The sequence below is a fragment of the Apostichopus japonicus genome, chromosome 22, assembly GCF_037975245.1.
Source record: "Apostichopus japonicus isolate 1M-3 chromosome 22, ASM3797524v1, whole genome shotgun sequence".
Lineage (NCBI taxonomy): Eukaryota > Metazoa > Echinodermata > Holothuroidea > Aspidochirotida > Stichopodidae > Apostichopus > Apostichopus japonicus.
In genome coordinates this window covers 3,844,145-3,857,592 of record NC_092582.1, presented here as the reverse complement: position 1 = coordinate 3,857,592, position 13,448 = coordinate 3,844,145, and the positions used below count along the sequence as shown (strand labels likewise).

The 13,448-nt window shown below is 37.9% G+C and overlaps 1 protein-coding gene across 1 annotated transcript in view; it reads left to right on the top strand.

Annotated features, from left to right (window-relative positions):
• The window catches only part of LOC139963980 (nuclear receptor subfamily 6 group A member 1-like), a 44,758-nt gene that overhangs the window by 10,607 nt on the left and 20,703 nt on the right, over nt 1-13,448 (top strand). Inside the window, exon 3 of the mRNA XM_071965257.1 lies at nt 2,608-2,663. Coding sequence (XP_071821358.1) covers nt 2,608-2,663 — 56 coding nt within the window. The remainder of the gene's footprint in view (nt 1-2,607; nt 2,664-13,448) is intronic.

Genomic DNA, 13,448 nt, shown 5'->3' with positions numbered 1-13,448 from the left:
GGAAGCTTCCAAAAAGTGGGGGGGGGGGGCACAACATCAGATGGGCACTTTCTCATTCCACAACCACCACTCGTTATGCTATAAACCGATACACACCTCCCATATCACTTAAATATATGATGTGTTAGTATGCTATCAATACAATTTATAGCGATCGTTTATTGTAACCGTGCGTGTTACAATCAATGTTGGTTAAGTTATTGTGAGTTAAATCTCCTTTAAAGCTGTATACCAGCTGGAGTTAATCACATTACTATAGCCAAGTTTACCTTTCATAATGATGAAAATAATAATAATTATAAAAATTTAAGAAAAAAAAGCAAAGTGCCAGTAGGTTATATTAATATTTTTGGGCGATTACAATATTCTGTTCAATGATTAATCAATGACGCTCACAGGATTTCTCCCGCCTGGTTTTAGTAAGGGCATGAACTTTTCTGGGCAGGCTATATGGCGATCAAAATGTTACGACAGAGGGGTGGACCTGTGGGGTGTTTGAATGCAAATGTCATGTGTATGGGGAAGGGGAGAGGGTTTGGAGATCCTCCTCCAGAAAGAAATCAAACTTATAGACTTCAAAATGATTCATTCCTGCGACATATTTAGGTTATACTATAATTATGTCTAAACACCAGGTTGTGATAGTATATATTTTTGGCTATTGAACAAAATTCCCCGATTGAACGTTTTCCTCCCGACTGACCCCCCCCCCTCCCCTCGCCTGACGATGGAGGTGGGGAAAGGGAAAGGAATATGCCCCTCCCCAGTTGATCTCTCCTTTGTACATGCCACTGTCATTACAATTTGATCACATCTTTCTTTAGAAAATTAAATTAAGGGCAGTGTACTGATTAATTTGTAACACTCCTCTTCGGTAAAACGTGGACAGCCCAGACATGTTTGCGAAACGAACTGGACATCACACTTGACTCCATGAAGGAAATATTTTTTATTACTCTCTTCACGAAATCTATACAACCCACGAGGCATTCCAGTGTGTGACTGTTGTAACATGGTATAACGATCCCTATGGGTATTCGGGTATTCATGTCTCTAATCTGCATTACCTTGAGCTTCACTGCGGTATAGGTCTGACAACATCCAAGTCCATTGTGTACACCTGCGTCACTGCCTAATATCCTATCCTTATTTCCTTCAGTTCCCCGGAAGTCCTTGCGTTGAGGTTGAATCCTTAGAAATATGCATTGAATTTCCTTTGACCTTGAATGAAGATGGTGTTTGACTGTTTACTCACTCACCCAAGTCAGGGCAAGATACGAGCACCCTTGCTTTGCTTTCAGGTTACGCATTAATTTAGTGGCGCTATTGCATTATTATCACTATCGGGACCGTTCGGCTGTGACTAATTTCGTAGCCAACACACATTGCTTTTTGTGATCCTTCTCGACAATTGTAGCAAACCTATCGAGTATCATTTTAGCTAAGATAATTACTTAATAAACAAAGACCTTCTGGATAATCTGTCTCAAAAATAAAGTTATGTGGGCGAGAAATTGATTAATTTGATTTACCTGTTAAAAGCACGCAAATATCAATCCTGAACATACTCCTTCGACCGAAAGATTTGAAAATAAGAGAAAAGTAAAAATTTAATGACAAAAACCGCTTCCAAATGTTAAATTTTCCTCAAAATCTTGAGAGGTATGTAATATCCTTCAGTCCACCAATTTTTGGAAAGATTAGGAATATGTTCTCTTTTTGTGACGAATGACATTATTAAACTTCAAAAGATTACTATTGGTACCGTCACTTTCATGAAAATTTATTCCGGATTTTGTTAACACGCCTTACTGTGCTTTAAATATAAAGTTAGGTCGAAAGTGGGTTTCCTAAGCCTTGCAAACTAAATGACATTTTAATGTTGCTTCTAAATAAAAAATGAGAATGCCTCCACCCACCCCCACCCCCCGACACACACACACGTGAATTACAACTCATCCAATTCGCTGCACGGCTTAAAGTAATGTGAAAGGCATTGAAGACTCGCCCCAAACCGCGTGCCGCCATCTGAAAAATGTTAACTTTCTGTTGCTTGCAAGTGACGTTTTGTTCATGTCGCTACAAAAAGCAGACAGTGATTAAACGTGATACCTTGTTATCTTTAGCTGGACCTGAGATATCCATCGCTGTATCGTTTGTACACTGTGCTGTGGGTATTGACCGCAGCTGTATGTACTGACTGTACACTAGTGTCTAATTACCGACGTAAGCAAGCTGTGTGTGTAGTTTCTGGGATCGATGGTGGTGTCTAACACTTCTGTTACACCTCATTCGAAACTAGGTCAGATTACCGGCATCAGACGTTTTTTTGTGCCCGAGTCTTCACTCCCTTATAGTGCGTACATATACCCTCCCTTTCGTGCTTCACAGGTGTTAAGGAACGCAAGGGACAGAACATTGTTCCGAGCCTAGCTGTTTGGATGTTCAAGATGGACTCGTAATTGCTTCCACACATTAGTATTAATAAATATCCTTATCAAATGACTGGAAGGTGTGGTGCGGTTGAAGTTAGGAATAGACTCCTCCCCTTTGGTCCCTTCCCTCAACTTACAATGTTCTTTCTTTGCGTCTAATTTTTTTCCTCAGCTATAAGGGAAGATGGCATGCCGGGAGGACGAAATAAAAGTATCGGACCAGTGAAGGTAGGAAAGCCAACCAATAAATTATTTTATTTATTCCCGTTGTCTTGCAGAACTATAAAGACATTTTTTCTGAGCTCTTACTCTTAATTTGTCACGAGCGCAGTAAAATGAAATGAGACCTTGTTCAAATATGGTGGATGCTGAAACCAAGCAAATTGCTAAATATTCAGTAATGAAAATATTAAGAATTTAAAATATATAATCATTTGTTGGACAAAACCACAAACAACAATGTGAAATGTATAACAACGGATAAAATCCGCCTCGATCAAGATTCCAAGATAAAAGCCCCAACAGAAAAAAAAAAAAACAGAATGAAACTCATGAAACCAGAATGTCGCTATAAGCAACGTGATGATAATCCGCACATGCTTACCGATATGGGGGCGGCAGGCAATTTTCTACTGATCCCGGTAAACAATGGCGAGCCTTTAATTTTGATCGAGCGCCCTCTTTTCACTTGGCTTACCTTTTCCTTAGATCCCATTACACGACTCACTTGTGTTAAGATGTTTCTGTTATTGTAGACGTCACCGTATGATAGTGGCTTTCTCTACTGATTAGTTGAAACGAGTATTACGGTGGCAGGCGATGTGACTCTTTAAGACGTAAATATTCTACAGTGCTTTAGGTCTCAATATTTTGAACCTTGCTTTAGATATGTTTGCTTTAAGTGTTTTTTACATTACATAGAAAAACAGAGACATTTTCAAATCATTGGTCATGATTATGTCATTTCGTCTGTTGCCAGATACATTAATCACAACATCACCAACTTAACACCTTCGCGATGAAACATGCTATCAGGATGTAGCTTATGTTTTATAAATTGACTGCACTTTTTTAATCAATAAATTTCAAGTATTCGGAACTATCCTCTAAGTCTCTAGGTGGCGTATCATTTTTTAAGTTTTGTTTTTAATTAGGTCAAGTTTCAGTATTCCTAACTGTATCTCTGTACGTTCATAACTATAAAGTAAGTTCATAATCGTGAAAGTAATATGGTCTCTTCGTCCTTATAAAAGTTCCCTCTAGCTTAACCCTACCTTTCACTGGATAGCTGACACTGGCTATTCATGGCACTTTCAATTTCGGTATCATGACCGTGTAACTTTTTGACGTTTCCTTCACTTGTAATCAAACCACTTTATTCAATAGTAAACAATTTTCGTACGCTGCTCTTGGAGGGCCTAAAGTGGTCTAAACCTTTGGTCTAAATTTATGATTTATGTATATATATATATATATATATATATATATAAGTGTTCCTTCCTATATAAATATATATATATATATATATATAAATTTATATATATATTTATATATATATATTTATATATATGATCACATTTTTAATGTGGACACAAACTCAACCAACATCTTTAGCTGATATAACGGATTTTTTTTGTGAAGAACAACACCCCCCTCTCCAAACAGCTTAAAAACTAATAATACAAAAAAAAGTGAGGGAGATATCCTAGTTTTAAAGTCGTGTCTGGAAGCTGCCATTTTGTAAATCTGTGATGTCATATATAGTGCTTCTAGGATCTAAAATCATTTACTTTCTCTTTTACTTTTATTTTCATATTTTCATATTTTCATATTTTCATATTTTCAAGTTGGAATGTTAAATGTTTATAGACTTGAAACCAATGCCAGGTTACTAGCTTTAATATTTCAAATTTCAGCAGTAGCAAAACCAATCCCCATTACAGAAAATAAACATTGCAGCAAAATACTGAAAAACATAATACTGAAGCACATGTGGCTCGATGACAGTTATCTCTGTCACATACGTAGACCACTAATGATTTTTAGGTTTGTGGCGCCCTTAAGTGAGAAAATAGAGGGCGTCAATGAAAATTGACTCGGTGTGAGTAAGACACTACTTTTTTTTCTTTTTTTGTGTGTTAACGCGACTTCATTTGTTAATTTATAAACATAAAGCAAAAAACTTTCTTTTGAGGGGTAGAGGAAGGAGTCTAATCGAATGAATTGAGTTCATATTATTTCAGTTCCAGATTGTTTCAACTTGTTGATTTCAAAGAAAACACCGGAACCTCAATTTCAATTTTAAATCAATATTGCTGGCTGAAATCAGACAATTCTACATTTCGCCATCAGCTCTTTGTTGTTTTCGAATGAGGCCTGATGAGGCCCTTATTGTTAAAAAAGAGAAGTTGAATAGGAAATACAAAAGTGAAAATACAAGGATTTTAGTCAATTTTCTAAGTCAATGTCACATTGAGGAAACCAACACAAAGTCAAGATGCAAAATGCTTTAACTACGTTGCTTTTCCTTTATAAACATGACTGCAGCAAATAACGTACCTGTACAGATAGTACCATATAGCAATGGAATCATCCGCATCTTTTATGATCAATTCAAATATGCTAGATCAAATAAATACGGTCAGACTGATTAGCTATGAAGATCTCTCCATCTGCTCGTATACAATTTCAACGACTAATTATTTATAATTCAAACGATTTCCGCCCCACATGTCCCGAAAATCCGGTGTACCTCAGCTAGTTGGGAGAAAGGAATATCTTAATTTGATCACACATAAACAGTTAAACACATATACAAACACGCACACACGCACATAATGTTTATGAACACAAAGATACAGATATAACCATCACCGCATACTACACTTTTAGCTATCTAACTTATAATGATAGGAGTCAATTTTGATCATATTAGTTACTTTTATTACGTCTGCACAGTTGAGCCCCACTCACACACCCACTTGCAGTTAGTTCAGGGTCACAGTGGGTGTAAGGTGGGAAACGGTATAAATACACTTCTGTTGCTGGAGAGGACTTGGTCGGACGACGACTATAAAGAAAACTTTCATGACTAAATTTCTATTTTCTAATAAGTACGAATTTGTATGTTCAACTGATGTGCTGTTATATGAATTTTGACAAAAGGGTGGTTCCACTAAGTACGGCAAAATGTCAGCTGATGTACATTTATATATATTATAAATAAACCATCAATTTGAGACGAATTTGCCACCCACCCCCCCCCCCCCAAAAAAAACAACAGAAAGATTGATATCACGCGCGCTCGACATAGTTTCGGTTTCCTTTAATCCACCAGAGACACACAAAGAATTATGAAATTTAGGGCATAACAATGAAATTTGTTGGACAAAGAAGTCTAAGAAGGATAATAGAAACGAGACACAAAAGTATCATCGTTGTAGGTCTCTGTGATGAAGATAACTGTGATGAAACAACTTTCCCAAACAGATAAGAAATATCTTATTCCATTTGGGAGATATCGCAGATTTAACGTTCCTTCAAACACAAGGTAGAGGACTTGATCAAGTCTAAGCATGACATCATGTGCCTTCAATGGTCATCTTTTCCTTTGTTAATTACAATGTTAATTTTCTGTGATGGGTTTTCCAAGTGTTGACTTAAAATATTAAACTCATTAACCATTACTTAATGATGTCATTCTTCTTTTTAATGTCAAACTGTTAAAATTCTACTATTGAAAATAGGATAGGGAAAAAAAAACAACAAATAGGAGGGTAAAAGATTTTAAATCCTAGTGGCATTAAGACATCACAGATTTATAAATTTACAGTTCCCAGACGAGACTTTTAAAACTAGGATGTCTCCCAAATTGAATCAGATTTTTCTTGTAGCTGTTTGCGGGGACGTGGTCTTCACCGATATTAGTCGCTTATATGTTAAATATGATGGTTGGATTCGTGTCACTTTGTAAGTCTCCATATAGTTAGACGCAACCAAGAGATTTTGACCGCAAGTTGTCTCTATAAGTTAGCTTGTGGAATATCCGCGCAAGTAATCTCTATAAGTTAGCTTGTGGAATATCCGCGCAAGTTATCTCTATAAGTTAGCTTGTGGATTATCTGCGCAAGTTATCTCTGTAAGTTTGCTTGTGGGATATCCGCGCAAGTTGTCTCTATAAGTTAGCTTGTGGAATATCCCCTCAAGTTATCTTTACAAGTTAGCTTGTGATATCCAACTTATACGTGAACATAACATGGTATATGCGAATAAGATGTGGTGTATATGATATGCAATATCTGCAAATTAGATTATGTTTGGCTGGTTACAACTCAACGTTCTATTGCTATATACATTCAGTGTATGTAAGATGTAAAATTTCATGTTTGGAATTAATCGACCTGACGTGGTCGTCGATAAAATGAGTTGTAATTTTGTAAAGGATTGCTACCGGGATACATGCTGGCATTTTGTGCTAACAGTATACGAAATATATAAGGGCGGCAGGGATAATTGCAACAGAGCTTAGAAAACGCTTTTCTGTTTTATCGATGAAAATATGTCGTTTGACGCATTTTGATTGGCTGTTACGTAGGCAGACGCGTGGATGATTGTGTTTAACGAGCGGCGTAAACCAGGTGTCAGGTGAACATCACGACAGCTTACGGCAATATTTGCACATAGCTAGCGACTCCTTAAATTTTATTTTAATCTGTTGGATATAGAATTGAAGTAATAAATTAATGTATTTCTTAGTAAAGATTAGGTTTTACCTGTTTTATCAAGAGTCACGTGTCCTGCTTTAGATTCAGTACAGCTGTATATTACATCAACCTATGTTCACAGTGTAATCACATCCAGTATGCTATTTGCCAGGAAACCGCAATGAAAGGAGCAACAAGCAAATTGTCATGTCCCTGGTACTTTCTTGAAATTAAGGTCGTAACTGAAGATGGGTTCGGATGGGGAGGAGGGGGGGGGCAGGATTTCCAGTGCTTGAAAAGACTGAAAGAAGCTTTCATGTCAACTTTTAGTTACCTTAACTTCGCAAGATCAGCTTTGCTATTTTATTACTGGTTAACGGTGCGAATGTGTAATAGTTTGACTGTAATCGATGGCTGACTGTTTGGTTTCCCGAAAGGGAAAAAAATGGGCTACCCTTACCAACCTTGCAAAATGGGGCAATGGCTATCACGCGAATCGCCATCACGGTTATATTTGTACAACACGGCAGCGTACAGAACCGTTGTACTCATAGCCGAAGCTAATTAATCAGGTCCCACATCCGGCGTCTATGCATGCTAAGTTTTTCAATACCGCCCTCATTTCCTTTCGGGGAAACATTCCATAACTGTAATAAGAACGTAACCCGGAGCCATATATGTTTTTGATTGGCGGAGAGGGAAAAAAAGGGATGGTGAGAGGGGTTAGAAGAGATGGGAAGAGAGGGGAGGGAGGAGAGGAGAGGATGAGAGGGGAGGGAGAGAGGGTAGGGAGGGGAGGGAGGGAGGAGAGGAGAGGGGAGGGAGAGAGGGGAGGGAGGAGAGGGGAGGGAGGAGAGGAGAGGAGAGGAGAGGAGAGGGGAGGAGAGGAGAGGGGAGGAGCGGGGAGGATGAGTGGGGAGGGAGTAGAGGGGAAGAAGAGAGAGGAGAGAGGAGAGGGCAGGGAGGAGAGGGGAGGATGAGAGGGGAGGGAGAGAGGGGAGGATGAGAGAGAGGGGAGGGAGAAGAGGAGAGGGGAGGAGAGGGGAGGATGAGAGGGGAGGGAGAGAGGGGAGGGAGGGAGGGAGGAGAGGGGAGGGAGAAGAGGAGAGGGGAGGAGAGGGGAGGATGAGTGGGGAGGGAGTAGAGGGGAAGAAGAGAGGAGAGAGAGGAGGTGAGAGGAGAGGATGAGAGGGGAGGATGAGAGGGGAGGATGGGAGGGGAGGATGGGAGGGGAGGAGAGGATCGGATTGACTGTTGGAGAGTATGACGTATCCCTTCTACTACCTATTTGCTGCAGGTCCTTCTAATATTGATCAGGCATTCTACAGACATTTGACTAGCATTTGTAAGACGCAAAGGCAAAAAACAAAAACCTAATTAGTGAACCCAATTACATCATGGTTCTGATCGACTAGTAAAATAGTAAAATATGAATGAGCTTAAAACAAGGGTTTATAAGTTTTAAACTCACCGGTTGCTTATCCATCTCACTGTTATTGAATAACTTTGGGAGGAATTGTCATTTAAACACCAGAAACCCGTTAATTATAAAGTGACTGAACGTCCAAGTCTAGTACGCACACCATAAGGTCAGCTGCTTAGAAGCAGATTAAAAAAAATCATAGGAAAACCATTAAGAAATATTAAAATCATATTATAAATGAAAATTTCTTATAAATTTTGACAACAACAAGGTGACTCGCTTGGTTTGTTATCGTGTATTTTGTTTTATTCGTATGAACAAATTATCAAAGAATATTTTTAAGCTATAGAGTTACTAGAACTTTTAACCTTTCACATAATAATTCAACCTTAGATAAGTACTGATGACGTCATTGTCCAGTTGACCTAAAAGGTGCTTAAAGTCTCAATGTGTGTTTGCCAAATTTTAAATTCGATCTTTCCAGCTGCCTTAAAAGCTCAGTGAAAATAACACCGTTCTATGCAATTTTCATATTAATAATCATATATATATCTATAAATATATATATATATATATATTAGAAACGGTAAACACAGAATGATCTTGTATGGTGAGTTATATCCATATTTCCATTAAAATATGACTTTAGGCCCAATTTTAGTTCGATATGTCATTTTTTTGGCCCCTACGATTTACGCACCTTTTCAGTTGATGTAATGATGTAATGTAATGTTCCATATATACTTTCTGCTTAGAAACTTTCACAGTCAAGGCTCGTGATTAGTTCGATAAGCTCCAGTTGTTGATTCTGTGCTATCAGTCAGCCACACTTTTATAGAGTGATTGGATAGGATAGGCTACTATACTTTATATATTGACAATAACTTAGCCTATCCATTTCATACTATGGTAATCGATCACAACAACAACCTGCTCGAGTGATGATTATAGCCTATGTCGATCATCGATACACAGGAATCCCCTACCCCATCCAGCCATGACCACCGCCTCACGTGAGGCTCAGAAATAGCTTAAGGCGAAATGAAACCTTGACAATATTAATGAGACAGCTTTCACTCACATAGTCAGGGTCAATTTCTTTCACGTGGACTGTGAAAAATAATTTTCATGACAAGGTCATAGCGAAATTAGGGTGTGCGTAAGTGAAGGACCTTGGATAGTAATTTACTGTGACAGGTTTCAATGTTGAACTTGTCATTTCCTCGTGTGCAGGTGTGCTCCTGCAAGTTATAGTTGGTTGTTCCTCAAGTCGATGGAGAAAATATAATAATATACTTGTATAAAGCAATATAATCGTACAGTGCAAAGGAGGTTCAAAACAAAGCATATACAGTCAAAATGGTATCTTATTAATTAATTATTTTTAATGAACAATAAAATAGTTCTAGATAAGGTTTAATCAATTTATGAAATGTTATTAGTTTGAATGTTACTTCGCAATCATTTTTTAAAAATTTGAAATTTAATTTAATTCTTATAATTCAGACGATTTTGGTCAAGTCGAGAGAGCTCTTATACTTACCAGTTCAGAGGTGCAACTTGACGTAGACTGTATACACTCCCTCCCCTCCTCCCCACCCCCTCCCCCATCCCATAACAGCGTGGCAGAGTACAAGTACGTCGATATGAGTACGGGGTACATGTAGAGTTCCTCTAGATATGAGTACAAGAATGTGTACAATTAAGGCTCTAAGCGCGAGTATTAGTATTTTATATTGCACTTGTGTATGTATACTGGCTTGCAAAAATGCCTCGAGTACAATTTACGAGTACAAATGCATTAGGATGAGTAGGAGTACTCTGGTAGAATGCGAATACCAGTTGACGGACTTGCTACAAGTCTGTCCCCTACAAAGTCATTTCTTCTGATAAACATGAAACGACGCAATATTCTTTGTCTACCGTTCTGTCTGTTTGTATGTCTATCATTCTGTCTCTCTCTCTCGTCCTTTTTTTCTCTTCTGGAAATAATAGCAATGTGTTGCCATCGTTAACTTAATTCATGAATTGAGCATTCTTTAAAACCAGGAACCGATGTCAATGGAATAGTTCCGAAAAACATCGACATGTTCTCTAGGGGTATACATTAAAATAGATAATTACTTTCTATGTCAGACTAAAATGGCACGCTCAAGTTTTCACTTTATATTATATAGCTTTACAATTTCAGCATGTCCCTTGAAATAAGCTCCTATACGTCTCAAAAATAATCTACATTTCGTTTCGTAAGTCGTGGGCTCTGTCCAGTGTTTTATCGAATTTCGAGTATTTTCGACGTTCCTGTATACGTTGAGAGTTTGATGATGTCCTCATAAGGGTTCCTGTATACGCCGAGAGTTTGATGATGTCCTCATAAGGGTATCTATCGCTCACTGCTATACAATACGTCAGTTGAGAAGGTTAGCCATTCGGTAGGAATGTACGTATACTATTTTACTGTAAGTTCGCATGGCAAGGCTATAGACTCGATTCCTTCAAAGGACTTGACCAAATCTACATTTGTCATCTCAAGAGTGCATAATCAGTTTCTGCAATTACCTGAAGGTGAGGTAAATGTGACACAAAATATGGTTGAAGGGACTACAGTGATTTAACTGTAATCCTCAATTTCAAAAGCTACATCTTTGCACTTTGTCACATTGGTTTGTGACGATGGCTTGTGACATGCAGTGACATGTGACGATGAACAACTCTGTTGCTGTGAAATATGTCACATGAGGAGAGCATCTTCTCAACAACTTAAAGAGATGAACACATTTCCTAAAAACTATCACAAGTTAGGCAACGCTTTAGGAGTACCAAAAAAATCCCCATGCACCTAACAAAATAAGGAACAAAGGAAACTTCAGTTCTATATAACGGTGTAACATGATCATGTGGAGATTTGATATCTCCACACAAAAGAAATGTTGTAGATTGTTTTTAGAGGAAGAGTAAGGAGGATGGATGGGGGGGGGCTTATCCATGAAAAGCTTCTCTAGAACATAGAAATAGGATGTATGATTGTATCTGCTTTCATTTCAACTTGTTATGTTCCAATATACAATACCACAGCTAACATAATTACTACGTACATGATTCTGTCCTTCGACTCGCCCCATTGCCGATTAGTGACTCGCCAAATGACTTCAACATAAAAGCTATGGTATGCCAACATTATATTCTTTTTCTGTTTCCATCCTGCCCTCCCCACCCATCCCCACCCCCTCTACTCTTGGTACAGAAATCGACGGTACAATGACCTTACTCGACCACCTGATCCCCCCCACCCCTTCAAAATAAATTGACAACAGGCAAAAGTACCATCACCTTATTTTCGGAGCAAAAACAAATAAAACAACTTTTATTTACGGAGGAATGTGGAAAATCTTCAATCAGATTAAGTGAGTGGAACCAAACTAAATTACGAAATCGTTACAACGTTCTGTTATTTCGTTTATCGAGGAAAAAGAAAAAAATTACCATTACCGCATAAACGTCATTTGATTATGATCGCGTGCGTCCATTTGCGCGATTGCAGAGTGCACGAGAAAAGTTAGGGCAAGTTTGAACTTCATACCCAACAACAAGCAAAATGTAGGTTGAGTGTATAACATAGGCTTATCAACGAATTCGCGAGAGTTCCACCAGAAGAAATATGTTTCAAGATTGAAAGAAGAAGAAATTTCAAGTGGGAAGTAAAATAACGTTCCGATATTTTATGACGGAACCACTTCGATACGCTTCTTTTATAGTATAACAATCATTTGTAAAGACAGAGAGGGAGTTTGTATTTCATAACTGATTTCAATAAATCTTTTTTTTTTTCCGGCTCCCTTATATCGGGAAGGAATCTGTACAAATATGCAAATTTTGGTTTATTTCTCGTTTAACTCCCGAAAATATCAAAATACATTTTGTTTTCTTAACAATGGATAGTAGTGAGCCATTCACGAATAGTGACTGCCAATTTCATGTTTTTTTCTTCTTATAATTATCATTAACAACCAACCAATTGGAGCAAGGTGGTATTCTCTGTCACGTCCGCAAACAAAGCTAACATTTGGTGGTGGAATACACGATATTTCGTTGGCTCTAGTTGAGGAAGAGATAAACTGTTCTGTATCGTTAGTTGAACTTATTTGTTCCCGGCACCTTACCTTTCTGTGAGTGATATATATAGTTTGCATGTCACCCCAACAATATACGACAAATACCACGTAAAATGCAGTTTGAAAAAAACCTGAAATTGAAAGTCATTTCCACTAAAGTTATAATGATTACTGCATATGTAAGAATACCCGATCGAATGTCCCATAAAGTGCAAGTAAAAGTTGACCCGAAGCAGACTTTTGTGGCGGGAAATAATCAACTGGCGGGAAATAAGTCAGAAAGGAATGAACTGCCTTTTCCCCAACCCTCAGTCGAAACATAAAAAAATTAGGTAGGCCGGCTTTACCCCGGGTTTAATCTTTTCTATACGTAAAGGAAGACCCATTAGTCATGTTTATATATAGCAAGGTAACACTTTCTATATTTAGATACTTGTCCCGCTGAGGATATACAAGCGAAAGATACCGTTATACACAAAGAAGGAAACGTCGTGAAGGATGGTCAAAAGTTTGATAGGTAAAAATGCCCTAAATTACACTTTTTGAGTTTTGTCCTCGATCAAAATATAAAAAATATTGCATATCTGTTTTGACTTAATATTGTAATTTGCATTTAAAGTACATTTTCGGATGATGACATAACGTAAATTACTAGGTGTAGGTTACGAAATAAATCAAGAGAAAGTCACATGACTTCGAAAAAAGAAGTAAATCAGAAAAAAAAATGCCGAAGACTTTAGTAAGTCTAGCAAGCGAGGGGAGGACACTAGAGTTG